General features: G+C 38.6%; 2 protein-coding genes across 4 annotated transcripts in view; one reads left to right on the forward strand and one right to left on the reverse strand.

Moving 5' to 3' along the window:
- SERGEF (secretion regulating guanine nucleotide exchange factor) overlaps nt 1-17,754 on the forward strand; it is a 149,803-nt gene extending 132,049 nt beyond the window's left edge. Inside the window, 2 exon segments of the mRNA XM_039382425.1 lie at nt 15,501-15,644; nt 15,647-17,754. Of these exon segments, the coding sequence (XP_039238359.1) occupies nt 15,501-15,644; nt 15,647-15,684 (182 nt within the window). The 3' untranslated portion in view covers nt 15,685-17,754.
- A 6,913-nt stretch (nt 17,755-24,667) lies between these two features.
- The window catches only part of KCNC1 (potassium voltage-gated channel subfamily C member 1), a 108,933-nt gene continuing 105,752 nt past the window's right edge, over nt 24,668-27,848 (reverse strand). For 2 of the 3 annotated variants that reach the window (XM_027737201.2, XM_027737199.2), the window contains one exon: nt 24,668-26,027. In XM_027737201.2, the coding sequence (XP_027593002.1) occupies nt 25,963-26,027 (65 nt within the window). In that variant the 3' untranslated portion in view covers nt 24,668-25,962. Of the gene's footprint in view, nt 26,846-27,848 lie in introns of all 3 variants that reach the window. The other variant, XM_027737198.2, reaches the window with a different exon arrangement.

The following is a 27,848-nucleotide window of genomic DNA, read 5'->3' on the forward strand; positions in this document are numbered from 1 at the left end:
GAGTTGGTATGAGTTTTTTTGAAGGGGAGGTATGGCACATCAATTAATAAATTAAAAAGCACAATCTACATGCACAAGATTTTATATTGGGAAGCTGGTATCTATTGGAGTGTGGAATAATGATTTTAAGTAGCTGAGCTAGAAAAGTGCATGTTGACATTCTGTTTGTGCATAAATTCATTCTTAATGTTGTAGGGCATAGTTGGATGCAAGGAATATTAAAAGAGCTTGACGTTGTCTGAACCAAGATTCTGGTGTCCAACAGGAGGTGAAATTCATTTTATTCTAATCACTGATTAAAATTTTATTAGCAGACTTTAAAAATATTGGTGGAGTAGCTCTTAAGGGATGAGCAACCTAAACATGTGCCTTCCTGTTTCCATAGCAACACATCATTTTCATCCTTTCCAGGCAGCCTAGATTGCATTGTGTACTGCAAGAGTATTAGATTCAGAAGAGCTATATTAACAGCTCAGTAGTTTTCCCTAAACCTTGCTATTAAATATTTTTGTTTTGGATGATGAGTAGAATAAAAAAAGTGATTGTGATTATTGTGCCTTTTTAGAGAATAAATCATGGCAGCAGAGCTGAAAATGAGAAATAACAGGCAACTGGGGTAAAGTATTTTGGTCTGATTCCTTGACTGCAAAACCTGTGACCATGCAAAGCCACTTTGTCAATAAGGTCAAGGTTTTTGCAGGTATAGTTCTTGCTCTGGTGGTAATTGTTAAAATCTTTGGAAATGTTTTTGATTCATATTGTTTGAGCTGTTGGAGAGAATTGAAGTAATGTAGTAAAGGTTAAGGCTATAAATGGTGGCCATTAGCAAGGATCAATTTTCCAGCACTGTGGTTCATGGCCTTGGAAGCACATTTAGAGGTGGCATTTTCAAGCTCAACGTAAGCGATTTGGTAACTTTCCAGGATACTTGAGGCCGTTTCAGACTGCAGCATATTCATATTTTGCTGTGAGCTTGAAACTGTTTTGTTGGATTTGGAATGTCAAACTTGTCTGTCAAGTTGTAGAACTTGAAGACTGGGACAGAGCATCTCAGTATCATTTTCACACAGTTCTCAGCTGCTGTGAACATGGGAAAATCCTTTTAAAAGCATATCATTTGGATAGGGAAATATCTTTTAGAAAAATGCATCTTTTGTCTTGTCTGTAAGAGATGAATAATTCAGTATATCCCTATGCAAATGTTTTGTTACTCTCTGTGAAAAAATGTGTCCACCCTATTCTTCTCTCCACTTATGTAGTGTCAGTTTTCCAGTGATGAATCTTTGTCAAATGCAGCAATGTGCTACAGTGTTTTCTGAGCTGATTGCACATGTGTCTTTGCTTTGGCATTGTGGAGGCTTAAATTACTGTTTAAACTGTGAGTTTTGAAATGCTATTTTAATGTTACCAGTGTACAGTAAAAGAAGCAAATTACCATAGGGAAGCATTTAAGCAATGCATAAAGATGAAGATCACCACAATATTTTCCTTTGGCCTTTAGGATGTTTAATTTTCTATTTCTCCATTTGTATAAATTTTTCCAGTGAGGTGATTTGAGGCATGTCAATAAAAATCAAGAGCTTTCACAGTAGTTGTCGCTATAGTTACAAGATGCAGCTCTGAGCCTTCTGCACAGAAAATAAACCACCTGCAATCCCCTAAAATCCTTTATTGGCAGAGAAAGATTGAAAGAGACACCACTGGTGTGCAGGTACAGAGCAAATTCTACATTGCACTGATATCCTTGCAGCTAATGCTGTCTTCACGTGGAGATGAGCAGAAATGCTGTATGGATGAGGACAGCATGGAAAGGGCACAAAAGATACCTTTTTATGGGGAAAAAAGGTGCTGGACCTAGAAAATGGAAGATAAGAAATAAGTTCCAAAATGAATTAAAAATAATCTCAGTTCATAGATTATCTTTGCTCCAGGAAAAGAGGGACTAAGTTACCTTTTAAAGCCCTCTGAGTTGTAGCCCTCCATGGAGGCAGGAATGTCACGCTCACAGAATGCTGCTGTTCTGACTCCAGAATTCAGTGCTTAACTTAATCCTCAGGGTCTGTACAGCCCAAATGTTGAAATCAACACTGACTCTTAGGCTTTTTGTCTCAACAGATCTCATATGCATTCAGGAGCCCTAAAATGGCTTTTAGCATGGCTTCTCTGTACTGAACTTACTTAACTGAATTCCGCTTTCACTGTGTATTCTTTTCTCTTTTCTATATGGCCATTAATTTAAGGAGTTCATATGACTTACTACCGTACACTGTAAACTTCCCTGGGAAAGACAAATGTCCCTGATCTGTGGATGGGTAAACAGAAGCACTGAGAAGTGTTTTCCTATGGAATCACTCTGTAAAGCAGGCCTTTACTTTCATTATTCCCTTTCTTGAGTTCTTTTTATGACTGAATAAAGTAATATGGGTTTAGTTCATATCAGTCACCATGTGAGAAAGGACAGTTAAGAAAGGACGTGATGTCTCATCTTATGTTAAATTTTAATGTTAATTTTTCAAGTATATTCTAAATACACAGAGGAACCAAGATTCTAGGACCAAGTAACACCTTCACTGCAGAGTTTTTATTCACTTTTTTCTTAAGTTCCAGATTTACAAAGCAGTGTGAATCTAATCCTATGGATGATTAAATAAAACAGAGATTTTTACAGTTTTTTCATTACTTATTTTCATTCCACAACATCCATGGGCTCAAGGTGAGGTCAGACGATGTAGTAGAGGAGGCGGTGAAAGATGACCCCTGGCCTAAGGACATAGCAATATAAATAGCAAAAGTAGTCAAAATGAGGTGGAAAAATGTAGAAATAGTGGAGTCATTGAGTAGACTTTAGTCAGCAATGCAGGCAGCACTCAGAGGTTTAGTCCTCTGCTGTCTGCTGCTTCTTGTGATGATTTCTGCCATTTTTCAGAGGGAGTGTCTGACCAGATCCCTTCAGAGCTCAGGAAGGAGGATTATATTTTTGCTTTGTGCAGGGTAATTCTCCCTCTATAACAAGAAAGTTTAGAGTCACGTGACCGAAAGGAGCAAAGCCTTAGTAACGGAGACCGGTAGCTGGAAATGAAGGAATTAGTCATGACTTAGGATTTTGCTTTTGACTGGAGTCAAACTGTTTTCCTCATGACTTCTTTTCTCATTCCCTCATCAAGGCTTGCCTTCAATTCTTAAATCCTGTTAAGACCTTTCTTGATCACCAGTTGGAGAAGCAGCTTTGAATCCATCCATGTAGTCAGCCTGGTTACCTAATCACATTGCCAGCTAAGTAATTTTTGCATCTCCTGAGACTTGGGTCAAGCCAGTGCACACTGACATGTGGCTGAACTTGACTTACATTGCCTTGCAGATGAAAAGTTGTGGTCAGTATCATGTTAGTCAAATGAAATCTTCCAAAATAGAATTATGCTTTGGGGTGAATACAGTGTTGTCATTGTTTAATTGTCCCCTGGAGAGGCGAAAAATTTCACAGCAGCAAAAGCATCCAAAAAGCATCTCTTACAGAAGCATTTGTGCCTGCTAGAGCTTTGGCAGCTTTCTAAAACAAATAAAAAACCCCAACCAAATCAAAAAAACCACAACACCTAATTAAAAAAAAAAAATAAATAAAGTGGTGTGAGAATTGTAGACTAATTAATTAGAAACATCTCCTAAGAAATTTCTGAAAAAGATAACCTTTCATGCTGGAAAGTAAACAGTTCCATGAACAACCTGTCAGCAAGACACGTTGGCTAGGAGAGAAGGTGTTGAAAATTAGAGCAACTGAAATTATTTGAACCATATTTCAACACAGAGATTTTAAAATGTTCTAAATAATAGCTACTACTTAGACATAAAAATTAGTTCTGTATCCTAAGGAATTATTCAAGTGTGAAGTTTTTCTCCATAAGAATAGGCATTCTCATGCAGAAATTGGTAACAAACTTATCCCTCATGTAGCTCAATTAAGTATATATACATGTATAAGTATGTCTTCATGTATATTTGGATGAACTAGATACCAAAGATGCAGCAAAACTATGAAGATAGAGGATGGTGTTTACTGAAGTGGCATCTAATGCAGAGCTCACCATCTTGCTGTAGAAGGTTTTGTTAACTGCACAACATTTTGAGTTGTCTGTGCACAGAAGACGTTTTGGAAGATTAGTTTACATCAGTATGTTCAAAATTGTTTAAAGCTTTTCTGGGCAATTGAAATCTCAGTGGGTTTCTGATTTTTGCCTGTGAAATATCTGATTTTTCAGAAGGCTCAATTTTTTCTGACAGCAAATTTGTAAAGCAGGTTGGGCTGGGCAGCTAAAGATTATGGTCTTTATTTTTAACCTTTCTGTATCAGAAGTTATACAGAGAGCTTTAAAATGCTACTAAGCATCCAACCCTTCCCCTACCCCCTAAAAAAAAGACAAAATAAAAAAGGCTCTTATTTGGGGATTGTTAGCATTTTTAAGTCTTTGAATGAATTGGGAACGAGTCACTTCTGCAAAGTTGATTGGACACTTAAAATTCTAATTTTTACTTTGTCTATTCCTGAGTACATTAAGAAACCTCTAGAATCAATGGCATTTTGGTTCACCCATGAATAGAGACAGTTCTGTTAATAAGTGAGCTAAAGAGTAAAGATCTCTTGGCTTTACTGTACAAGAAATATTTTCATGATTGGTATTCAGTTATCACTAAATCAGAGAAAAACACTTTTAAAGTTATTTAGGGAAACCTCTCAACATTGTCTGACTTTGTCATCTTTATGTCTGGTTGTTCTGTTTTCCAGTGGCGTAAAGTATAAATTCAGCTTCTCTCACATTCCTGTTGCAGGTTAGTGAGAACTACTTTGTATAGTGTTCATCTGTTTGTATGTTATATACATAGTCCTGTGGACATACATGCATGCCATATATTGCTTTTCTCACTGCATACCGAAGCTTTCTGTTTTACCAGAAGTTTGGGCTAATTTGGTTTTAGTCTTTTGCGCTATTTTCTGAGTTCTCATATTATAATATTATCCATAACTTAAAAGCTTTTTATACTATTACTTTTTCTTTAGAGTAATGATAAATATTTGTCATAGGGCCAAGTGTGGCCTTACATTCCAAGTAATTCTTTTCTCTCTAGCTTTTTTTTCTAGGTTGCTTTCTATAGCTGTTCCTGCTCTGTAATTAGTCTAGAGCCAAATATAAAATGGAAGAAACTGGCTTTCTGCGTGGACACAGGAAAGAATAGTAAGGCCAATACACAGAGACCCCATATTTCCAGTGTTCCTGCTTCCTTCAAAGCGAGGAGAACAAAACTCTTGAATTCTTAATTTGGCCATATATTCTTTCAGAGGTAGAGATATTTGTTTTGTCTTTTTTATTCTGAAGAATACTTTGTTATCCCTGGTTTCTGGCAGATACAGTCTTTCCAAAATGGTGTCAGATATTCCTGTCTTCATTCCAGCTGGTTTCCTCTTCTCCCTGAGGTTATGCAGAGGATCAGATGGGATAGTGCCAAACAGCATCTCAGGGACCCAGCTTGCATTGTCCATTCTGGTCTCCGACCTTCTGGAGCTGGCATGGCGCCTCTCAATCCCTCTGCCCATCAGCTGTTCTTCCTGTCACTGTGCCAAAGAGAGATTTTACTTTCCAACCTCAGATCCCTGCACCTGATGTATGAATGCTGTTTTCACTATAGCTATTTTACCAGCATAGAGCCTTCCCAAATCTTCGTTCGTGAAGCCTAGCCATGATGATGATTTTACCAGCATCCAAAAAAAATGTAGTAGAGCAGAAACTTTCAGAAAACATCTTGCAGTATTGATTGAAGGAGATTTTCATCTCAGGACACTCTTTGTGCTTGCCTTCTTCCAGGGAATGACTTGATCTATTTCCTCAACTTAAGGGGCTAACCCCAATTCAGAATTTAGATGTATCTTACTTATACTGATGGAGGTAAAGTGGTGAGGTGTCCCCAAAATGTACCTTGAACCTCATGTGGCAGAGATGGTGTTTGCCTTTCCTAATTAGAACAACTCAAATGGTGTCACTTGGTACCCAGTGGCATCCTGAATTCTACCAGCGTTTCTTTCCTAGTCTTGTGTCCTTCTAGGGAAGATTAGTTAAGAGTGGTGTGAAGAGTAAGTGTATGGACATCCTCACGAAGGAGGATGAAGGTAGAAATGTGAAGAAGCTGTGCTGTGGCAGGGTTATTCCCAGACTAACTGGCCTGAGTTTGTAAAAGGTGTTTGCACACACCCATATGTCCTCTGTGCCACTCCAAGGCTGGGGTTTCTTTAGCCCTGTGTGTTGCTTAAAATGCTCAGGTTTTGCCAGCTTGGTATTGAAATTCAACAGCTTTTTTTTTTTTCATCAACAATTATGGATTTGTAATTAAATAGTTCAGTGAATAAAAGTAAAGGATAATAATGTAAAATTAATCCATGCAGATATAAATAGGTAAAAGTTAGCAAGCTTTGCTTTATGTCTTGCCCGGAATCTGTTCTGCACCAGAAGGGACATATGTCAAAAACTGTTTGCAGTTTGTTTGGGGTTTTGTTGTGGGTTTGTTTTTTAAATTTTTTTTTTTCAGTATTCAGCTACTGTTTCACTTGCGATAGAAAGTTAACACCAACCCAGCTCTGCACAGCCAATCTCAGGTAAAAGCACTGTGTTTCATCAGCCCTTCTGAGCAAATGTGGCTTGCCTTTGGTGCACAAACTTGAAGTAAACCTCCTTAAGGTTTATGTTTGAAGTCTGAATCGTGGGATTTTTTTTTTATTATTTTTTTTTGCTTTCTTTCATCTTTTGTCACAGCTCTGTCAACTATCTCTAATTTCTTCTTTGGAAGGGATCCCATTCACAGAACTATGTTGTAGGAGATGGAGGGGAATGGTGGCTGTATGTGCCATCAGTGTTAACGTGGGGATATTACCAACGTGTTCATTTTTTACTCTTTTTCTAGCTGCTCAAATGACCCAGCCCTTGTTATATCTGTGTAGATCTAAACTTACCCCATTTAGACCCCAAACCAGTGGCAAGTGTAGGAGTCCCTGTAACAACAGGCACAAACTGAGACAGACAGACAAGGCACATGAGCCATAGGAGTTTTATTAGATGTGCGCTTGCACTACAGTACAGTGTGGTATAGGCACACTTGAACCAGATACAAGTGGGTTAACTCAAGTACAACAGTTGCAGCACAGAGGAAACTTGTAATCCACAAATCCTGCCCTGAAAGGAGGGTTAGTTCATCTGGAACTCTCTCGGACTACAGCTATGCTATAGCTTGTATCAAGCTCAGTATTTTAAAGCTCTTGGGCACACGTCCTAGGGTGCTGCCACTGTTACAACTGCACTGTGACACTTGCAGGGGAGCCATCATCTGAGCCATTGCGATATGCTAAGATTACGACTTGAAAGTTTGCAAAATAAGGCATCCCAATAACGTCATTGCTGAGCTGCAACTACTTTTGTTCTGTGGCAACTGCGTAGCTGTGAGAAAATCTACTAGCTCAGTCAGTAAGATGGAAACTGAGAAACTCAGTGACCACTTGTTTCCTTGATTTTTCTCTTTGCATTTCTAACACTTTTGCTTATGACTGCTGGAATTCATCTCAGATTACTTGTTAAGCATGGGGAAGAAAAGCTCTCACTTGTTTAATATCAACAAGCAGGTTTTTTTAGACTTCACTTGACAGTAATGCACATTCATATCATGTATCTTGAAACTTGACCAAATGCAGCCTTGCAATTGCTAAGGGAAAATGAAAGGGGAAAAGTTCAAACTAAAGCCCATTTAAACACAAAGCTATTTTACATTAAGATGTCCGTGTGGAAGGTTTACACATTTCAATTCTTGGTTCTGAGTTAGAGAATTGTATTCTGCAGAAAAGGACACCTTTATAGATAAACCCTAGAATGCTCACTTTTGTTCAGTGCAAACAGCCCTTCATGGGAAGAGAACAGCAGTCAGATAAGAAGAAGGTAAATGTGGCCATATGGAATATTTTTTTAGCTTCTGTTATATCAGTATTTTTTATAAGCTGCCAAGGACTGACAGTCATCTATAGCCTGGTCTGTGTGATGGCCTTAAAGCTCATGCTTGTAAATAGACCGGTTCTACAAAGGGTTGCCTTATGACACATGTTAAGCACCAAAGCGTTTCCAAAATATCTTTTTCCAACCTAGCTGTTCTTTCTTGAGGAGAGAGTTCCTGAGAGCCCAGTGGGGTCTCTTGTCTCTGACCTCAGCCGATGAAGTAGGAGGAAGTGCCGTTTCACCTGCATGCTGCTGCTCATCTTGCTGACTGTACTTTCTCCTGCTCTATGATTTGCTTAGTGCTTTGAAAGCTACATGTAATACTGGAATGCAGTTTGAGGGGGTTCTCAGATTCTTGCTTCTGTGTTCATCTGTTACTTTTCCCAGGCCTGTGCTGAAGATGACCATCAGTTCCAGGTCTTGGATATAACGTTGTAGGTCAGGTAAATCGCAGCCGTCCCCTCCTTTTCTTTGTATAATCATTTACGTAAGTTTAAAGTGCGTGTAAATTTGAAATGGTAATGCTTTAATACCCAAAATACATGGGCATAAATGGCCATGGCACCATGTGGTCCCATGGGACACTTGAATGACTTGCACTCTTCTAGATGTGCTCTGACATACTGCTTTGTGTGGATGACCTCTTACTAAGCACTTAGTCTAAGGTATTTTCTGTATATTCCATTTCACATCATACAGAGGGTCATGAGACTGAAAGTCTCTGGCTCTGTGATGAGATCGTGATTGTCTAGTTCTGGTCACACAAAGTTAAAGCACTGTGACACGTTTAATGCCTGTCACTGTGAGAGGCAGGGATGTAAGTTCTGAATGAATGTCACACTCTGCCATGCCTGATATTCTGATGGAACAGACATTTGTGCCACGGTCAGAGCCTCAAGACAAATCTCTCCATTAACTAATTTCTGGCATCTGTTCTTGTCCTGTACTTAAGCAAGCAAAATTTAAAGATTTTCTTGTCTTCTACAGGTGTAAAAAAAAGCATCTTTAATGCTTAATCCTCTCTGCACTGCAGCTGCTTCGTGTATGATATAATCCTCATGTATTGTCAGCGGACCAGTTACGTTCAGTCTTGCACAAAGTCGTGAGCCCAGGTTTTGTTCTGTGTTGAGCTGGAGATGCTTTCCTGTTGGGAAGGAATTGACATGGTTGAGTAAAAACAAAAGGAAAACCTTTGCAGCCCCTGTGAGCATTAGGCATAGTACTATTTGTGTTTCCCTGTGGAAACAGAAATGTGAACAGATAATCCTTGCAGTAGATTTCTCTCCTTGCTACCTACACACAGCAAAGCAATCATCTCCATCTTACAGGGCTTCAGTGTCACCACAGAAGCTACGAAGGTGCAGCAGCCCAAGAAATCTGTAGTTGCAAGTCTCATTTTTAGGTCATAGGATATAGTTTTGTGAATTTCTTCCTCTGTTTTTGGCTTCAAAATGACAATGCATAACAGAGAAGGAAAAAATAAAATCCATCATAAACTAACCTGAGTGGTAACCTAAACCATGGCTTATTTGATGTGGAATGATTCTTTCAAATAGATACATATTAATTTGTGCAGTGAGCCATTCAGCTCCTGCTTTGAAGTGCCCTGTGAGAACAGAACAAAATTTCTGTTGTCATTGTAAATTGGCAAGATAGCACTTCCTCTAGGGATGGGCTCAGTTTTTTGTCTAGTGCTTAAAACAGTGCACAGGAAAATGCTCAGCGTGTTTGCACGAATCTGCTATGGCTTTTTTTGCTAAGTGCCATTCTTACTGCATCTTCCTTTAATTCTCTGCATTGCTTATGTGGGACTCCTTCATATACAGCTTTCAGGCTGCGCCAGATGTGCTACATGGCCCTTCGCTGTGCGCTTGGAAATTATCTTATAATACGCACGATTCCTTCCCCTTCCCATTTTGTAACTCTCAGCTATTCATATGCTATGGAAATGAGAACAGAAGAGATTAGATGTGCTCTGTGCTGCTCTTCTGTTTGCAGTTTGTGGGATAGACACTGATATTGAAGAACAAACTAGAAATTAGACTTTCCCAACTGAAAGTAATTGCAAAGGATATGTATAGCCTTGTTGCTCCATTTTGAAGTACTGCACATGCCTAAGCCATACTAGGCATCTTGTATTCTCAAGTCGATTTTCTGACTCTCTTCAATAGGTAGTTATGGATTATAATTGGATATTTTGACAGTTGGCCTTGAGGCCCTGACCCAGTTTGAAGTCCCTGCTGTATTACACAAGATACAAGTATAGGCAGAGAGAAGGTCCAACTAACAAAACAGTGCTTCTGCTGGGAAAAAATAATAATTCACATAAGATATTAGTTTAGAGCACCAAGTCAGAGGCCTCCATGTAGTGCAAGCTTCGTACATTTCTTATGATTAGCTGTTTGAGGACGTTGAAAGTTGTTCTTTCCAGATACCAGGATGAACCACAGTCACGTGATTTTTCACCTGTGTAAAATGACAGCTGTGGAGGGGACTGAGTGGTCTAGGTCCACTGCCTGGGGAGAAGCTACTCATGTAGAGTGAGGGCAGATTGTTGACCAGAGGCTAACTTTGAAATCAGCATGTCTTTAGCACCGTAACTTTGTGCGTAATATCAAAAATGTGTGGTTTTTCTTATCTGTGTGTTGTGTTAGCACTGCAATGCATCTGATTTTTATCAGGCTTACTCAGTTTAAAGCCAGACACACATTCCTGAGAGTTTTGGTCCTGAACAACTCCACCAGGAACTCGATGGGCTGCCTAGGGCACATAACAGCTTGCTCCTTGAAAATGTGACTCCATAATAAAAATCGACTATATGAATCTCATAGTTATTTTTGAGTTTTGGAGGTACCATATAGTGTCTTGAGATGATGTCATCATACATTCCACTTACCAAGCTTTGCCTTTAATAAGATTTTGCAGAATGCTTAGACTTCCCTTTTAGTTACTAATACGTTTCCATATTTTTTCTTCAGAAAACAATTGATATCAATCCTGTTTCTTATATTCTAAGAATCTGCAGATCTTTTGCACTAATGACAGAGTTGTTGCTATCAAAAACACAAAAGTTTAGAGGGATATTTCTTTCCTTTTATTTTACCTGACACTCTGAACCACTAGATGGCCTTAAAAAAAAAATAAAAATTTATTCATTTGTGTTTTACAACTCCTTGGGAGAAATATGGTCTAATGCGTAGTGTGACATTGTTCTTTGTGAGGTTTTGAATGCTTTCAAATAGTCAAGGGAGGATAGGTGAGACACCTGAATTTTGTCTGTGGTCCAGCCCTGATGCTGTTTAAAGTCTTTTGACTTGCGCTGAGCTGATCTCCTGCCTACTCTAACTTTGTCTATAACCATCTGTAGAGTAGCACTAATTTAAGATTAAAGAGAAATAATAATTTGAGGTATTGCGAAGCATTGCTAAGAGCACAGAGCCAATGTAATAGAGCTGTACTAAAACATTTTAACAGATCCCTAAAATGTGAAGCTCTCTCTTGAATGGCTTGGCCTTAAGATACTTGGCTTGTCTTTAAGGCGAACTTCTGCTTTTGTGGTTGAAAGAGCGGGAGAGGAGAAACAGAAAAAAGAATCTTTTGAAGACTCCAGTGATAAGCCTCCAGGGCACAGGCTGGTTTAGAAGCAGACTGTTTGTAGCCTGAAGCTAGGTTGCAGTGATATTTGCAGCTTCCTTGTTTCCAGTTTTCCTTGCTTTGCCTTCAGACTGATTGTAAGCATATGATTTAACATAACCTGTCTTCAGCTGCATAAAACTGATATGCCTAGGCTAGGACAATCACTTGGTCTCTCTTTATAGTCACTGAAGTGAGATAGATTTGATTTTAACACCAGTGTTTGAATAAGATGAATTGCCTGTTGGAGACATGTAGATGTCCCCATTGGCTCTCGTGGAAAACTAGAGGATAATGATCTGTAGCTAAGTTGCTTGATTTTTAGATGGCTGAAGTTAAGTGCAGTGAATCTCACCCAGAGCATCTTTATTTGCTAACCTTGATTCTTCCATCTGAAGAACAAAGAGCTCAGCAATGAGGAGCAACCCTAAATCCTCTACTTTCTCCAGAATCCTGTTCACTATGATGCAGCTTTATTTTTTCTAGAAATACTTTTCTGCAGTTTTATCAACTTGTATATTGCCATTGTCACTTCAGTTACCTTGAAAAAAGCCTGGATAATTATTGCAGACAGAAGGAGGGCACTAGCCCCTTCTTGTGTTGTTTGACCAAAACAGATTTGTTAAGGACCTTTTTCTCCCTGTGTTTTGTATATTTAATGTTTGGGGGAAAGTTCTGCATAGCATTGCTCTAAACTTCGATTAGTGTGACTGTGAATGCACTGAAATTCCTTTGGGATCATCCATGTGAGTTCTGTGGTTTTCATTTGTACCTTGACTGTTTATGTTTTAAATGGGAAAAGGTGAGTGTGATGTCTTATGTGGTTTCACTTAAACAGTGACATAGAGCAACCTTCCCTCACCTCACCAAACACAAACCGTTTTGTTTGAGAACATGCTACAGTGCTTGTGCTAAATTTTGTTAGAGGCAGTTTGTAGCTGTATTAATACACATCATTTTAATGGTCTTTCATCCTGGGAAGGTCTGGCACAGACATAGAAATTGAATTTTCTTGTGAAGACATGTAGGGCTGCTTGGTCTGTGTTGAGGTTTTTATCAGCAATAAACTGTGAATAGAAGCAACCAAAAAGAAAACAAACAAGAAAAAAGAAAAAAAAAAAAAGAAAAAAATTGACATGGAATGGTGTCCTTTTTCCAGAGGCTAACCATTAGTTCTCCTTAGGGTCTTTCTTTAACTCTGCAGATATTCCTTCCATGTAATTTTTTAAATAGATGCCTCATTACCTTCGATCTTCGTTGACTTCAATTTCTGTGCCAGTGGTTCACAGAGCTGCTTGTTCCCTCCTGACCGTTTTCACTGCAGTCATTTTGCCCAGCCCTCCTCCAAATTTTGTTAATATATTATTGCCAAAAAATTGACTTGATATGTTTCCTGAAAATTCTGTTTTCTCTCACATGAATCAAGCATCTGGCTATTTGTATGGACAAACTTTTGGCTAAATCTTCTACATGCAGATGTAGTACAGTACACCTTTTATTTTCACAATAAAAATTTTCTGCCTTTTAGCTTTCCTGATTCTGACTTGGTGGTGATGAGAAACATTTTTGTGGCCTGTTATCCCATATCTGTCAGCTGTCCTTTCATCTCTTCATATTTCTTCCTGGCTCTCCATAGATGTATGAGGCATTTTTGAATAAGACCATTCATACTTAAACCATAGTTAATTTTTCTTTTGCCAGTTTTCACTCTTGTCCCATTTCAGTAACCTTGGAGCTCACTGGAATCACACAGAAAAACCTATTTGGGGGCCTATTTACCTACTTGGAGAAGTAAAGGCTGGAAAAGACTCCATGATCCTTATTTTAGGGGAGATGTTCTTGTCTGGAGGCTTCCTAGCTTGTAAATGTTTCTATAATCTTTTTTCAAAAGATACTTCACTTGATATCTTTATCAATTTGAGAGGTTAATACTGCACTGTTTCTTTGAATATTTATTGTACAATTAATGTTTCATGGAGCAGTTTGTATTACAAAGTGATCAGAAACTTTTTGGTCTCCTCTCTCTTGTCCTGATGGGACAGGACGAAAAAAGAAATAAAAAATCCTTTAGTCAGATGTAGTGAGTCTCCATAAAAGCATATAAGTTCTTGTACTAATTGCTGGTAATCTATTAACAAAAAGTGTACCACATTCATCTTATTAATGCAAGGGCATGTTATATTCCCTTTCCATTGGAAGTTCCCCCACTCTTAAATGGACTTAGTCTGCAGGGTTCACATATTAACTGTGCAAAAAAAATTGCCTTTTCTCAGGTGCAGCTTCCTTGAATAATTGGTTTGTGATGTGTCCCTAGTATGGGTTTGGGGTGTCTTTCTCCTGCTTTTTAATATTTACATAAACATTTTTACCTGGAACCTTACAAAAAAAAATAAAATCCCATTAACTTGTAGGATGTTCTGTTGATGTTTAAATGGTATATGTTGCACATTCAGTTTCTGATATTTTTCAGCAGCACGTGTACGTGCATTTGGGATATAGGCTGGGCTGTCAGTATTGTGCATGCATAGCCATGGGAACATCTGGTGCCTTCTGAGATAGGAATAACAGAGCTGCTGTATTAGGTGAGATGTGTCTAGGCTACTGGGATGTTCTAGTGGTGTTTTGTTGTGTTCCGTTGACTTAAAGATTGTCAGGAAAATAAAATGTCATTGCTTAATTACATCAGGAAAATGAAATGTCATTGTTTAATTACATCTGACTTCAGTAATGTTTACACTTAATTACAGGAGAGAAGAACTTCAATATACTAATAATGTAAAGAGAGCAGATGACAGTGAAATATTACTGGATTTGCAGGAAAGATGGTCCTGCTAGCTTTGCAATAATCTGTTTCTGAATTCTGAAAAGTAAAATTATGACTGGGATTAGATTTTTGAATTTCATCACTTTTCTTCTCGTTATTTGGAATCCAGAATGATACTTCATGCTGTTAATACCTGCTGTTTTTCAAAAATGCCAGTGGCATCAGAAAAATGATTATATGGCAGGATGGCTTTCTTTTTTATTACAAAAAGTCACAGGCACAGTCTCTGTCAGCCAAATAAAGAATAGAAAATAAGGAAGAAATAGCTCTTGTAGTTCAGAATAAGGGGCTTTGGTGGATTTTTTTTTATTATGCCAGCCATTTATAGAACAAAATATGCATATTTTGCTTCAAGAAAGAGTACTATGGGTAATAATAATACATGACTCGTTATTTGGGATATAAAAGAGTAGATGTTACAAAAATAAATAATAATGAGTGAAAATAAGAATAATAAAAGCAGTGAAACGATGTCAAAGCAAGCATAAGAGGTAGGATGATTAAGAGTAAGGCAGGCTGTTAGAGACTTGCATTTAAAGGAAAAAGGTGACATGTGAACTTGAAACTAGGAATGAAATTTAATTTGGCTGCTCTGTGACTCTGTGTTCCCCAGCCCTGCAGATCACGCTGTGAATTATTAAAGTCACTGTGCTTGATTTATGATACTTTTGCTTACTAGAGGGAACTTGAAAGACTGGCATTTCACATCATTTCAGGGGGGGGTCCTTAAAATGTGGAGAGATTTCTGTGGGCTCTGCAAAAATACCGAACCATATATTTACTAAGGGATTTTCAAATGCCTTTGTTATTTTAATCTCTCTTGTTTTGTTAACAATATGGAACAGGATGGAGAATAATTCATTTGTGTTTATTTATATTTTCAAGAGAACCAGAACATTTTTCCCCACGTTAGCAGAATTTCTTAGAACCTAAGTAGGACAAATTGACTAATCTGCTCCTCAGAACTAACCAAAGCTGTTACATTTCTTTGGTGTTTATTCTGTATTTTCTGTCTTCTCTTTTAGGTGGCCAGTGCTTCTCCTGGGGATGGAACGAACATGGGATGTGTGGTGATGGCACAGAAGCAAATATTTGTGTCCCGAAGCCAGTCAAAGCTCTCAGTTATGCAAAATTAATTGGATGTGGGGCAGGACACTCCATGGCTCTTTGTCAAACTCCACATTAGACTTAGCACACCTGGAATCATAACATCATGGATGTGTGTGGACCTTTTTGGGTTGCTCAGAAGAGCTACAAGAGAATTGCCCATGATTAACACAATAGTTGGAAAGCGCAGATGTTTTTTCTAAGTCTGAAAGGAACAACTATGGATTGAAAACTATAATACTTTAAAAATTGTTTCATGGGTTCTGTCACAGGAATTGACTTTCTTACCCATAGATAGAATTACAAACATTTTGTCTCGAAGCAAAACAACTGAAGACAGATTTACTACTTATTCTTCTGAGAAGTCTTTGGGGAAGAAACCAACTTGTTAATCACTTATCATTGGTGTATAAATTCAGTCTGAGGAAATGGTCTGAGAAGGTGGTCTTTTGTTATTGTATCTTTACATCACTATAAGCATATGTTGCACCTGCCAACTTCTGCTGGAGTTGTGAGCTCCCAGCAGCTCAGAAAATCGTTTGTATCACAAAGAAATACCAGTGAACATAAATAGATGCATACACACAGTTTAAACAGAAGATCAGGATAAAAAAAAATGGTGATATAATTTAGAAGGCTGGTAAAAGGGGGAAACGAGACCCTTTTGAACTAGCTTTATGTTGATTAAACTGTGAAAGGAGCAGTATTTCTGATGTTCTGTGCCAGGCATCAGTTTATTATAGATTTACAGGGATGCAAATCTGTGTGAATTATCATTAACTTGCAAACCATACCTGAAGTTTCTGAAGCTACTGCTTAGGGAAGAAAAAATTTTAAGAGCTCTTGGAAACAATCTAAAAATTCTTATCAAAGGGCCTAAGTCAGTTGTAGCTGTCAACAACAGTTTGATCGGACGTAACTCCTGTATTTCCAGCTGCCTTTGAATAGGAAGACATCAAAATCTAACCAGAAAGATTTTACAAGTTCTCCAGCCTAAAAGGCACACCAAAATAATCCTGATGGTTTCAGGTTAGTTCTCACTTCGTTTCACAGCCCAGCTGAGTTACTGTTCATGGCATGCCCACAGTACTTGTTCCAGGTGAGTGCTTGACAGAGAACGTAGGCCTAACACTTGTTTTGGTAGGAGAAATGAAAAAGTATAAAATAAAATATCTTCAGATATTATTAGCTGCCTATGCTGAGCAAAATTTTGGAAGCTATTTATAAAACTGGTTTTTTCACTCAGATACATTGGATGCTATTAAACTGGGTGTTTACCACCCACAATACTTACATTTGCTGTGGTACTCAATGTATTTCAAGTTCTAAATATAGAGAGTTCTACTGTGTGGTAAATGCACCTTTTAAGGAGACCTACTGTTGCTAAACACTGGTTTACTTTTTAAAGCAGGCTTGCCAGGGAAGAAGCCTTTCAGAATTAAAAAATACTCAGAGAAAGGCTCTTGGGAAATAGGACAGGAAGACTTTCTAATGATGTGTCAGTTTACACATGAAGGGGAAGGAATTAAGCTGATAATATGAGCTGCAAGGGTTTTTTTGCCCTTGGTTTTACAGCAATTAGAGTTCATGGCCTCATTTTCAAAGGTATTTTATTTTTCCATTTGATGGATGAGAAACTTGAACAGACTATGAAGTGGATTTTAGCTATTATAGATACCAAAAGAATTGGTAAGAATAACCAAATGGATCCTCTGCAAAAAGTGTAAAATCGAGACTTGTTTTGTAAGGTGGGTTTTTTAACCCATGTATTGGTTGTGGTTCTTCATGGCAATATATTGTTTGAGGCTGTGACTTCTTGTACTTTTACTTATCTAAGCTGGTATTTATTGACTGTCCGCAGTGCCATTTTCAGAATACCAGAGCATCTCTACTATATGCACTGAACAGTTTCTCATGTTTTTTTCGACAGTCCTGTCTGAGGTTTCTACTTCTGTTTTTCTCCAAAACCTGTGTACCAAATAAACATGTTACCCCATTTCAGTAATCGTCCTCTAAACAATCCTGTTCCTTCATTAATCACAGCTAGTATGCGTGCGCTGCATCGGGGTTACTGGGCTGGATGTGTTTCGACTGGGTTTGCTGTTGCTGCAGTTCATTTCAGAGGACTCCAACAGATTATGTAACAAATAAATGTGAGTTGGTTATTTGAAATGTTTTTCAGTTTTTCAAACCTGTAACATGAACTCACTTTTGGAACACAATGAATGATTTGGGGTGATAAGGTGAGGAAAGAAAGAAGTACTTTGGTTTGTTCCTTGCGCTGACCCACATCTGATCTTCATCTTTGAAAGGCAAGAACTTCATTTTCTCTCCTTTGTTCTGCCTATGTAGATGGAAAATTTTGGGAAGTACTGAATGCTCTGTTGGTCAGGACTTCTAGATGCTGCTGTAGTATGAAGAGCGAATAGAATTCTTTTTAGAAGGGACATGGTTGACTGTCAAAACCATGTTGTTGCTCATTCTTTCAGAAATTACTGCCCTGTTTAGTAGCTTTGTTTGCAGAATAAAGCACTGTACAAAATCAGTTAAGGCCTTCTCTGTAAGGAAGGGAGCACATAGTCAAAAGCTCCTAATCAAGTGGGAAAAAAGCTCTCTTTGCTGGTGTCCAGAGCTTACGACTGCTACCTGTTGATGTCCTGATGGAGAAGGTCAGTCTCTGCAAGGCAAAATGCAGAACCAGTGTGCTATGCCCATGCTTCTGCAGTTCATACAGAGTTCTTTGAGCAGCTCTTTTGTGATAAACAAAGCAAACCTTTTATATAAGCATTCTGTGCTCAGGTTCAGATGCAAATGAACTGACAAGGTTTATAACATATGTATTTATAAAAAGACACTGAAACAAGGTAAGCAAGTGTCTGTGCAGTTGCTCTCCCCTCACTTTTTCGAAGATGAGCAAACCCCCCAGTGAGCTGACATTCTTGACGGAGAACAAGTTGTAAGCTTTTGACCTTCAGTCCAGAGAACTTTCAGGGTCTTGGGCTGTAGGGGGGAGAAGGAAGCTGTTGTGAGCTCTTCTGTTATTTGAAATCCTGGGAGTTCTGTGGCTGTTACTCATGCAGCCTCCAGAGGCACCTGCGCAAGACCCTCCTGTTCCATTTTAAAGAAAGTCAGTAGGACGATGTGTGTTGTGAAACTTGGACAGAAGTTTCTATATCTTGGAGGATTTTTTGGCCTACCTGATGGTCACTGGTGTTATTTGACTTTGTGTAGAATGCCTGAGTGACTTGATGCTTTTGTGCTTAGAAACCCTGTATTCAAACTGTGTTCATTTGAAAGAAGAATTGAATCCTGCCTTTCTTCTGGTTTGCCCAGTCACCACTTCTTATATGACACTGGTTGCCATCTGCAACCATCATAAAGGTCACTTCTGCATGAGTGACAGGAGATTTTGTTCAGCTACATGTTTTGAGCACAGAGAAATTGGGGGGAATGGGAAGATTTCATTGTGCTTTATGACATGTTTTGAGTTATAAGACTGAGAGATGAAGATGGAAAACAGATGAAGGAGATCAGTTTGAATGTACAGGAGAAAGGTGACCTGGAAAAATATTTAAATGAATGTCAATAGAGAGCCTGACATAGTCAGCTAAAACATAGGGAAAAGGATGGGGAAGACAGAGTCAAGATACAGGTCCTGAAGACTGAGTAATCTCACAGGTGTAGCAGCATTCCAGCCTGTCAGTGTGGTGGGAGTGAGATGAGAGACAAGCTATTCTGTTTCTTGGATGTTATTGTTCCCCCTGTTCCACTGTTTATTAATAATAATGTGAATTATTGCCGTGCAATTGTGGTGGGTTTTTTCCTCTTTTATAGCACATCTTGAAATTTCCAGTTCTCCTCAGGTGAAACAGCAACATTTGTCCTCACCTTCCAGTCTCAGAAATTTTTTGATCAGGCCTGTGATCTAGTCCAGCATTTAATCAAATACTTACTATTTTTTCTATTCAATTTCATGAACTCTGGATCTGATTTAAACAAGACTTAAGTAATTTTGGGACTTCCAGTTCCTTTTCTCCTGTATTAAAAATCAAGATGATGACAGATCTTTGTCACTGAAATTGCAATGTCATGTTTTCACCAAAAAGTCCCGTGTTCTCTTATCAAATCTTGTACTTTTTCTTTTAGCTAGATATTTTCTTGAAAAGTACTCCAGAATTTTTCATCAGTAGTTGAGTCATGCTTCTGCTATTTACTACCAGCTTATAGTTCAGAGCAGGTGAAAATCCTGTAAAGGTAAAAAGAAAATACTGAAGCAGAAGGCGAAAGTCTTGCTTCCCAAAGGCCTGGAATGGATGGAGTCTGGGGTTAGAGAATCACCTTGTGTGGTTTTGATTGCACTTCAAAATGCGCACAGTGGAAAAGTGGTGTTTACACCAAATTCGCTGAAAAGTCCAGCTAACACAAAAATAATTTGTACATTTTAACTTTTCACATATTTATATCTTGATACATATGCAAAAAAGTGGTAGTACATGCTTTGTTTTTTTTCTTTTAGCTTTTGTTCTATTCTTACTTCCTGATAATTGCTCATCTTACTTGGTTTCCTTCATGTTAGAAAGAATTATTTAATTAAAATGTTTTGGTTTTATAGAAAATGGCCTTCTGTTGTATGAATATAACTGAAAATGGAGGTCTTTATCACATGTGCCTTTGAAGTTAATTTGAAGAAACTGCATGCGTAAAACCATTGTTACTTTGTAACCCGTTTAGATGTTGAAGGACTGAAGTCAGGCACATTCTTGAGCTATTTGTGCATTTCATTCAGGTTCATCTGTCAGATGTCTCAGCATTCACCTGTTTTTAATGCAGAGACAGTTTTTACTCATCAGTGCCTCTGTAGAACATCAAAATAGAGTATGTGACTGAAAATATGCAACAGTGAAAACAGTCTCTGTGTTTGAATCATGGCCTGGATGAACCACGTTTCCTTGTGGGAGACTGAGGAAGCATAAATTTAGAGTATTGGGAAAACATATTTTTCAGCTTGGTTGGAAACAAGAGCAACAAAGTAATTATTCCTGAATAAAAGCTGGCTGGGGGATGAGGAAATGCAGGGGTGACGTTTGTTTTGCAAAATTTCCTCGGGCTTTTTTGTGACATGTTGGATTTTGTCTCATTTTCAGATGAGCCTTTGCAGGTTGGGAGGGAGCCATGTCTAAGTCCAGTTCCCATGTTGGCCAGCCTCTCACTCAGTTCATTTCCACCTTTGTAATCTGTTTGCAGCTTGCTTTGCCTGTGGGCCACCTTGTTATTCAGATGCTATGCAGTCTTTGGGGGAGTTCTGTCTGCGGGTTTTGGGATCAAGATTCGAAATTGCAGAATTTCAATTCAGTATTATTCAAATACTCCCTGGTCATCATAATCTTTTAAGTGTATGTGAACATTTCGCTATAAGACTCTGGGTTTACCTTTTTTTTTTTTTTTTTTTTTTTTGTATTAAGAAGAGAGGCCAAGAATTGGGAGACTTTTAATGTTCTGACATGCCTTTAGTTTTTGGCTGCAAATGTCAAGTGAGTTTAGCTTTTGTTTTGTTTTTTACTGATTTGAATGCATAAAGACATGTGGTACCTAAATTAGGGCAGCAGAGGAGTTGCCAATCAGTAATGAAAATGCTCTGTCATTTTAACTGTGTGGGTGCTTAATAATTTTCCGTAATAATCCTCTGCTTTAAAGCACAGAAGAAAAGGGATTACTATAGGAGTATTGTGCTCTTCTGCAGACAAGGAAACATGGCATCTTTCAAATAATGGAGAGACGCTTCTCTCCTCTGTTGCCTTAATTCTGAGTAGATAGATTATAATAACTATTCCTTTTTAAATACTGCCTTTCCTCTTTTGACATCAGAACACTTTAAAAAAAGGATAATGTCATAGAAACAGAAGCTGAGGCACAAAAGATTGAATTGCCCCAACCAAGATAATCCAGCATGTCCACAGTGGAGTCAAGAATGAAATTCCCATTTCCTGAGTCCCGGCCCAAAGTTTTACCTTCTAGGCTAGTGCTTTTTGATGATTTTTTTTGCCACTCTTTCCTTCTCTCCTTGCTCTTCTTTCCCCCTCACTACTGATTGCTGTTTCCATCACTCCTACTTGCATAACCCATTTTCCAAACCCATCCTCTGTCCTCCTCATTTCCCGCTTCTGCTACTGCCGCCTCTTCTCCAGCCACCCACTTACACTGACACCACCCTGGCAAAGCGTGGCTCCAGCGGAGCTGCTTTGCTTGGGCTTAAGCCATGTCTCCTGTTGTGCTGGTGTGACTCACAGTCAGCAGCCTCTGCACAGACTGTGTTGTCCCTGCTAAGCCCTTTGGGATCTAGAAGCTGTGCAGGTACCTTAGAGTGACAGCTGAGCTAATACAACTGCAAGACTTTGCCTTTTGCTGCCTAACGAATCTCTAACCTGTGCTTCATGGGCAGCAGAAAAAACAGTGGAAGCCTTGGAGCACACGCTCTTAATATTTGGTACCTGGAGATGTTTGGACCTCTATACTTTTGCATAAAGTTTTTTCAATGTTCAAGTGAATGCTGAGGGTTGAAAACCTGACTTTGCCAGCTTGAGCCAGGGAATATGTCTTTCCATGGGGGCATGTGAATCTGCTTAGTTTTAAACCATTTGCTTTGTCAGATAAAGAAAGTCAAGAGGTGCAGTTCTGGATCCCTTTTCTAACTTGAAGTTCAATTTGAATTCAAATATTGTTCTTGATTGCAAATAAACATTTGTATTTCCCTAAGAGAAAAATGGAGCACCCTGCAGTCCTAGATGAATGCAGAGGCTTTGAGACTTCTGAACAGATAGATATTTTATGCTCAAACTCAAGTAAGTGAGTGACCCAAAAATAGCCTGCATAATTTAAGCATGTTTTCATGAAGAGAAGGTAGTTTGTGTGTGAGCTCAGAGACAAAGTTCCTTCCAGGATATATATGGAAAGCAGAGAGGTAGGCTGCCTTGTTTTGAAACTAGGAAAGGGATATGCAAACTGGCAGGGTAATAACTGCACTTGTCTTTTTCTTCAGGACATCTTTTTTTGTAAGCAGCTCTGTGCTCATTTCCTTTCTGAATGCCCTTGCCTTAGTCCTGCTTGCTCTCTTCTGTATTTCAGTCTGCTCATTTGTCCTAGCAGCCATTTGTTTCAGTGAAGTATTTTCTTTTTGGCGCTGAAACTTTAAGAAGAGAGAAGGCAATATAGGTGAAAAATCACTTTATCCAGATTAATGACTGCTGCACTGACTGTTATCACAGCGGTATTAGCTAGATTTTTTTTTTTTTTTTTTTTTTTTTTTTTAGAGAACAGAACCCTCAGAAATTTATTCTATCTGAAATTGTAATTGTGGAGACACACCAGGTTGGTCCAGAAAAAGCGAGTCCTCATGTACTCAGAGGAAAAGCTGTATGTACAGAAGGTGTGGTTGAGCCGTGCTTTCAATGTTAGCAAGTGATAAGCCACTAATTGCCAGTGGGTTCAGATGAGGGACCAGCATTGGGTCTTATAGCTGGGAGTTCAATGCCGAAAGCTGAGTTTACAGAGAAGGAAACACAGGTTTCATTTCCAGCAGGAAACAGAGTGTAACTGAACTGCAGAACATACTTCTGTTCTTACTTAACAGTGGCGTGAAGTCAGAAGTAGTTGGTGGCATTATTGAAAACCTGTAGTCAGAATCTACCCACATGTATAGTTTTATGCTTTAATAAAGATATGTACATCCTGTCAGGGAAGGGGACAGGCTTGAAGGAATTAATGTTTTAATAATACCCCAGCAAAAGCTCCTTAACTGTGAAGCAGCTGGGATGATGTGGTAAATTTCTCTTAAGATTCAGTGTCAGGATTCAATGCAATAGCTTCTGATATTTTCCGGTTTTCTTGTCTCCCTCTTTCCCTGTGTTGTCAGAGCTGCCACTGTTGTGCAAGGGGAACTCTGGGGTTAGACAGACCTTAAGCTTTAGGGCGTCTCCTGAAGGACAGTGGATGGTAAGTGCTGTTCTGTTTGCGAGTGGTTTATAAAAGTCCTCCAAAAGACACGGTTACCTCAAATCAGAATGAGCAGATAGGACCTAAATGAAAACAGGACTGGTAGATGTAAAAAGCAGCACAGAATGACAGTTGTACCCAACCTGTTAGCTAAGGCTCAGGTATATGCAAAGTGCAGTGGAAGGAGAAGACCTACATGGGATTTACAGGACTGAATTCTTAGTATTCCTTATAGTAACGGAGAATTGAGCTACCTTCACACTGGGCCCTTGAGCTAGTGTTAAATAAAAAAATGGGGCAGATAAATCTATTTCTGGATTCTTAATACATTGTAAGAGGAAAAGATATTCATTAGGCAAATCTTGCATGAACCTGGATCTACCTCTGGAGGTAAGAAATTTATCTTCTGAGAATGACAGCATAGTAACAGTGTGAAAAAAGTAGTTCTTGGGAGAAACTGAAGTAGAAATCAAGTACATAATGCTTTATCAAGGACTACAAAGGACTCTTCTAATTATGTACAAATTCAGATTATCAGCCTTTCTTCTATTCCTAAAATACAACTTGAGGTCTTGCTTGTTTTTTCTTTTGGAGTAGAATTTTGTGAAGACAAGATCCAGCTGCAGTTGATTTTGTTGTTTATAATTTAGCACTTACCAGAGCCATGAGTGTTTCTTCTCGGTTTTTGTGCGTTTAATCTCTACTTCCTCCAGACCGTAGGAATACTATTCCTTTACGTTCCCATTCTCATCAGCAGTTGCAGATGCTGTGGCTTGCCTAGAAGGTTGTCAGCTCTTCTGAAGTTCCTCACATGAGGATAAAGGTGTGTATCCTTCCTTCACAGACGTACTGTACCAAAAATGCTCAACCAACTAGAACACTGCTGATACATAGGCCATAGTTGTCATTTGTAGCATCTAAAATGAAATTTAATCCCATTGTGTTTCTCAGTTCTTACTGGTGCGTGTTTTGTGTGGCAAATCAAGTGCAACTCAGACACCTGGATTTCTTTCAGTTTCGTGTCAGGTGGACTGTTGTGGCTCAGTGAAGAACAAGTGAAGGACGGGGCCCAAAGAAGTAAGAAAAACTGAATTCATTTAATCAGCTAAAAAGACAAACATTTATTATTGTTGGGGAGGGAAAAGGAAGATACCTAGATAATTATAGGGTTTTTTACTCTTCCCTTGTAAAATTACTAATGGTGCGAATTCTTTAGACATCGGTTGTATCAAGTGTTTGCAGGCTTCATTTATTATCTACTAATCAAAATTAGCATTGTAGAACCAAAGCAATACCAAGCTTTTCTCCTACATTTCTGTTGAGAACACTGTATTTATTCAAGATTTTAGAAGCAAGTCTCTGGAAACCCCTGATTGCTTCAGAAAAGGATTCCCCTTTACACTATACAGCAGGCACTGAAACCATGATACAAAATTTATTTTCATGCTAGAATTGTTTTGCATAACATTGTGCATGCATTTTACTCAGTACTAAATTGCATACAATGCTGTTGTCTTGTTTCTTAAACTTTGAGACCATTTATACTTGAGTATTTTCCTGATTTTGTACTATAAGTCCCGGTTTTAAAATAACACCTCTTTTGTTTAAAATTCATACTGGTTACTTAATATGAACAATTTATGAAGGGTCTTTACGGATCTATACATCAATAAAATACAACATAACCAGAGCTGGAAAATTACCCAGCTGTTACTGTCAGGTCCGAAGGAAGGTCCCATGTGTCACAAGCATGCCAACAAAAACAGACAGGAAAAAGTTTTTCTTATTTTTATACACTTCTAGTTGGATTAAAAGTTCTTGATTTCCATGTCGGTGTGATGAACTGTGAAGGCGTGGTCAATATGACCGATGACTGCCTGATTGCACTTTTTAAAACCATTACTCTGTATCTTGTATACAAAAAGAAGCGATCCATAGCAAAGAAATGTACAGTTTTATAATGTTTTACATTTTGGCTACAACAATGTATGTAAAAGTAAAGAGCTTTGAAAGAAAATATATAACTTTGCTTTTTTTTTTTTTCTTCTTAATCATACATTTGCAGTGTTTCTTGTGTGTGTGTTGTTTTGGGGTTTTTTGTTTGTTTTGTTTTTTTGTTGGTTTTTTTTTCATTTTCATTTTTGTCTTCATGCAATTCATGCTATGGAACAAAAAAATAGATTAAAAAAAAAAAAAAGATCTTCTACAGTTTTGTTACATTTTGGCCGTAGAAAAAGCCTGCATCTCTAGTACAACTCCAGAACCATGAAGAATCATCCATAAAACCTGCATGGAGCGAGTTAACTTTGTCCAAATGAGAAGGTCTTCTATGCCTGCACAGTTCCACACAGATGTTTATTAGCCATCAATGTTCATCTCCATCTTGCCTTGTCAGGTCACTCTGACTGCCTCTGTTGGCATATATTTAGCAATGACTGGACTTTCTTTGCAAAGATCTGCATGTAAAGAATACAATCAGTACTTGAGCTTCTTCCCTGTGCTTTTCACATCAAGCTCGGCATCTTAGTTTTAAAGGAAGGAGGAAAAGGTGAGATAGCTACATGCAGAGGCAGCCATATTCTTCTTCAACAGGATTTTTTTTTCCATGCAGTCAGCCAGACTGAGACCTCTCTACAGTGTGTCTGAGTATTGCTTTCAGCTTAAAATAGGTGCCCATGCAAAGTTTCATCCTACTGTGCTTGTTTGCTCAAACTCCTGCAGGGTTCCTATGGCTCAAAAATATCCTGAGAAAAGCAAAATCTTCCATCGTTGGCATGTTTCAGCATCGACTAAATGCCTAACCCATTCCATACAGAGCCAGTAGATCCACCATTAGCCAAAATAAGCACATACTAGCAGGATGCACCAGGAAGGAAACTATCTGGTGCATCTACCCTTCATCCTATGTACTGATACCATGCAGCACGTATGGCCCACCAGTACTACGCCAATGCCTGCCTATGTCATCTGAGTGCTATTTAGGAGTGTTGTCACCTAGCATCAGTAGTAACACCGTTTCCAGCAGGTGCTACTGTGAGACATTGCATCTTCAGACTTAGTCACCTGGACTATATGCAACATGGCATAGGCTAATTGAAAATAAAGCTTTTTAGACCATTCTCTGCTACTGATCCATGCTACAAAATAGATGGGATGGGAGACCAAGAACGTCTCACTGGACTAGGAGAGCTGTAGGGCGCAGACACTGAGGATAATCCTATCGCTTTTCCACTTATGCCAGCTATGCTGTTAAGGCTCCGTGACATTTCGTAACCTTCATTTAAAAGAAAAATGCAAAGTACAGCATTGGATCAATGACAGAATGGACTAAGAATGAGGTCAACATTGTAGCCAGTTCAATAGCATCTGCATGCACAGACATGCCGAGAGTAGTATCGCTTGCAACGTGACTCAGAAGGCCGTTGAAATACGGAACAAGTTTAAAATATATATATTTAAAAAAAAAAAATCATCATTTCTCAAGGATGGTCAGGCTATGTAATTGATCCTATAGGCAGCAACATGGTTGTACCCTAAAAAACAGAACAGTCAGTGGGAGGGATTTTCTATGTCTCCATCATACACTCACACATACTTCTCCCTTCCACTTCATGCATTTTTATTTCAGGCAAAATTAAGGTTTCTGGCATCTTTGGGGGCAGGAGGGGGAAAAGGCAGCATAGAATTCATTTTGTTGCTATAGAGATACTACTCCTTTGTTCTCAGCATTAAAAAAAAAAAGAAAAATAAACCCAAAATTGCATGCATTGTTTCCCTCCCTCCCTCCCCCCCCGCTTCTTTTTCAGACGTGCACGTAAACAGCTCAGCAAGTGTACAGAGAGTTGCACAAACTATGGATGAAATTCTGTTGGAACAACAATTAAGATGCTCTCAACGTGTTTCAAACAGGCCAACAATATGCTGACGTATATTACTCTTTAGCCAACCAGCCTCTGTTTCATTCAGTAACGAGAGGCGGTTGCAGTGCATCGTGAAAACCATACATTCCCCATCCCAAAGGATGTGCCATTTGGAGTGTTCCCCTGATCCACTGGAACCACCTGAACTCGCCCAGGCTGAATGAACACGGCCAATGCTTATCCAATACAGAATCAAGTAAAATGCTTTGCTACAAAGGTAAATTTTAGAGGATATACTTTCATATGAAAGTCTTGTGGTCCTACTATATCTGTTGATGATGAGCTTTAAACTTATAAATACATACACTATCTATAACTGGCATTTACTATAACTATTGCCCATCATAAAATGGCACA

Source organism: Pipra filicauda, unplaced genomic scaffold (genome assembly GCF_003945595.2).
Source record: "Pipra filicauda isolate LSUMZ 115617 unplaced genomic scaffold, ASM394559v2 scaffold26_size5592650_pilon, whole genome shotgun sequence".
Classification (NCBI taxonomy): domain Eukaryota; kingdom Metazoa; phylum Chordata; class Aves; order Passeriformes; family Pipridae; genus Pipra; species Pipra filicauda.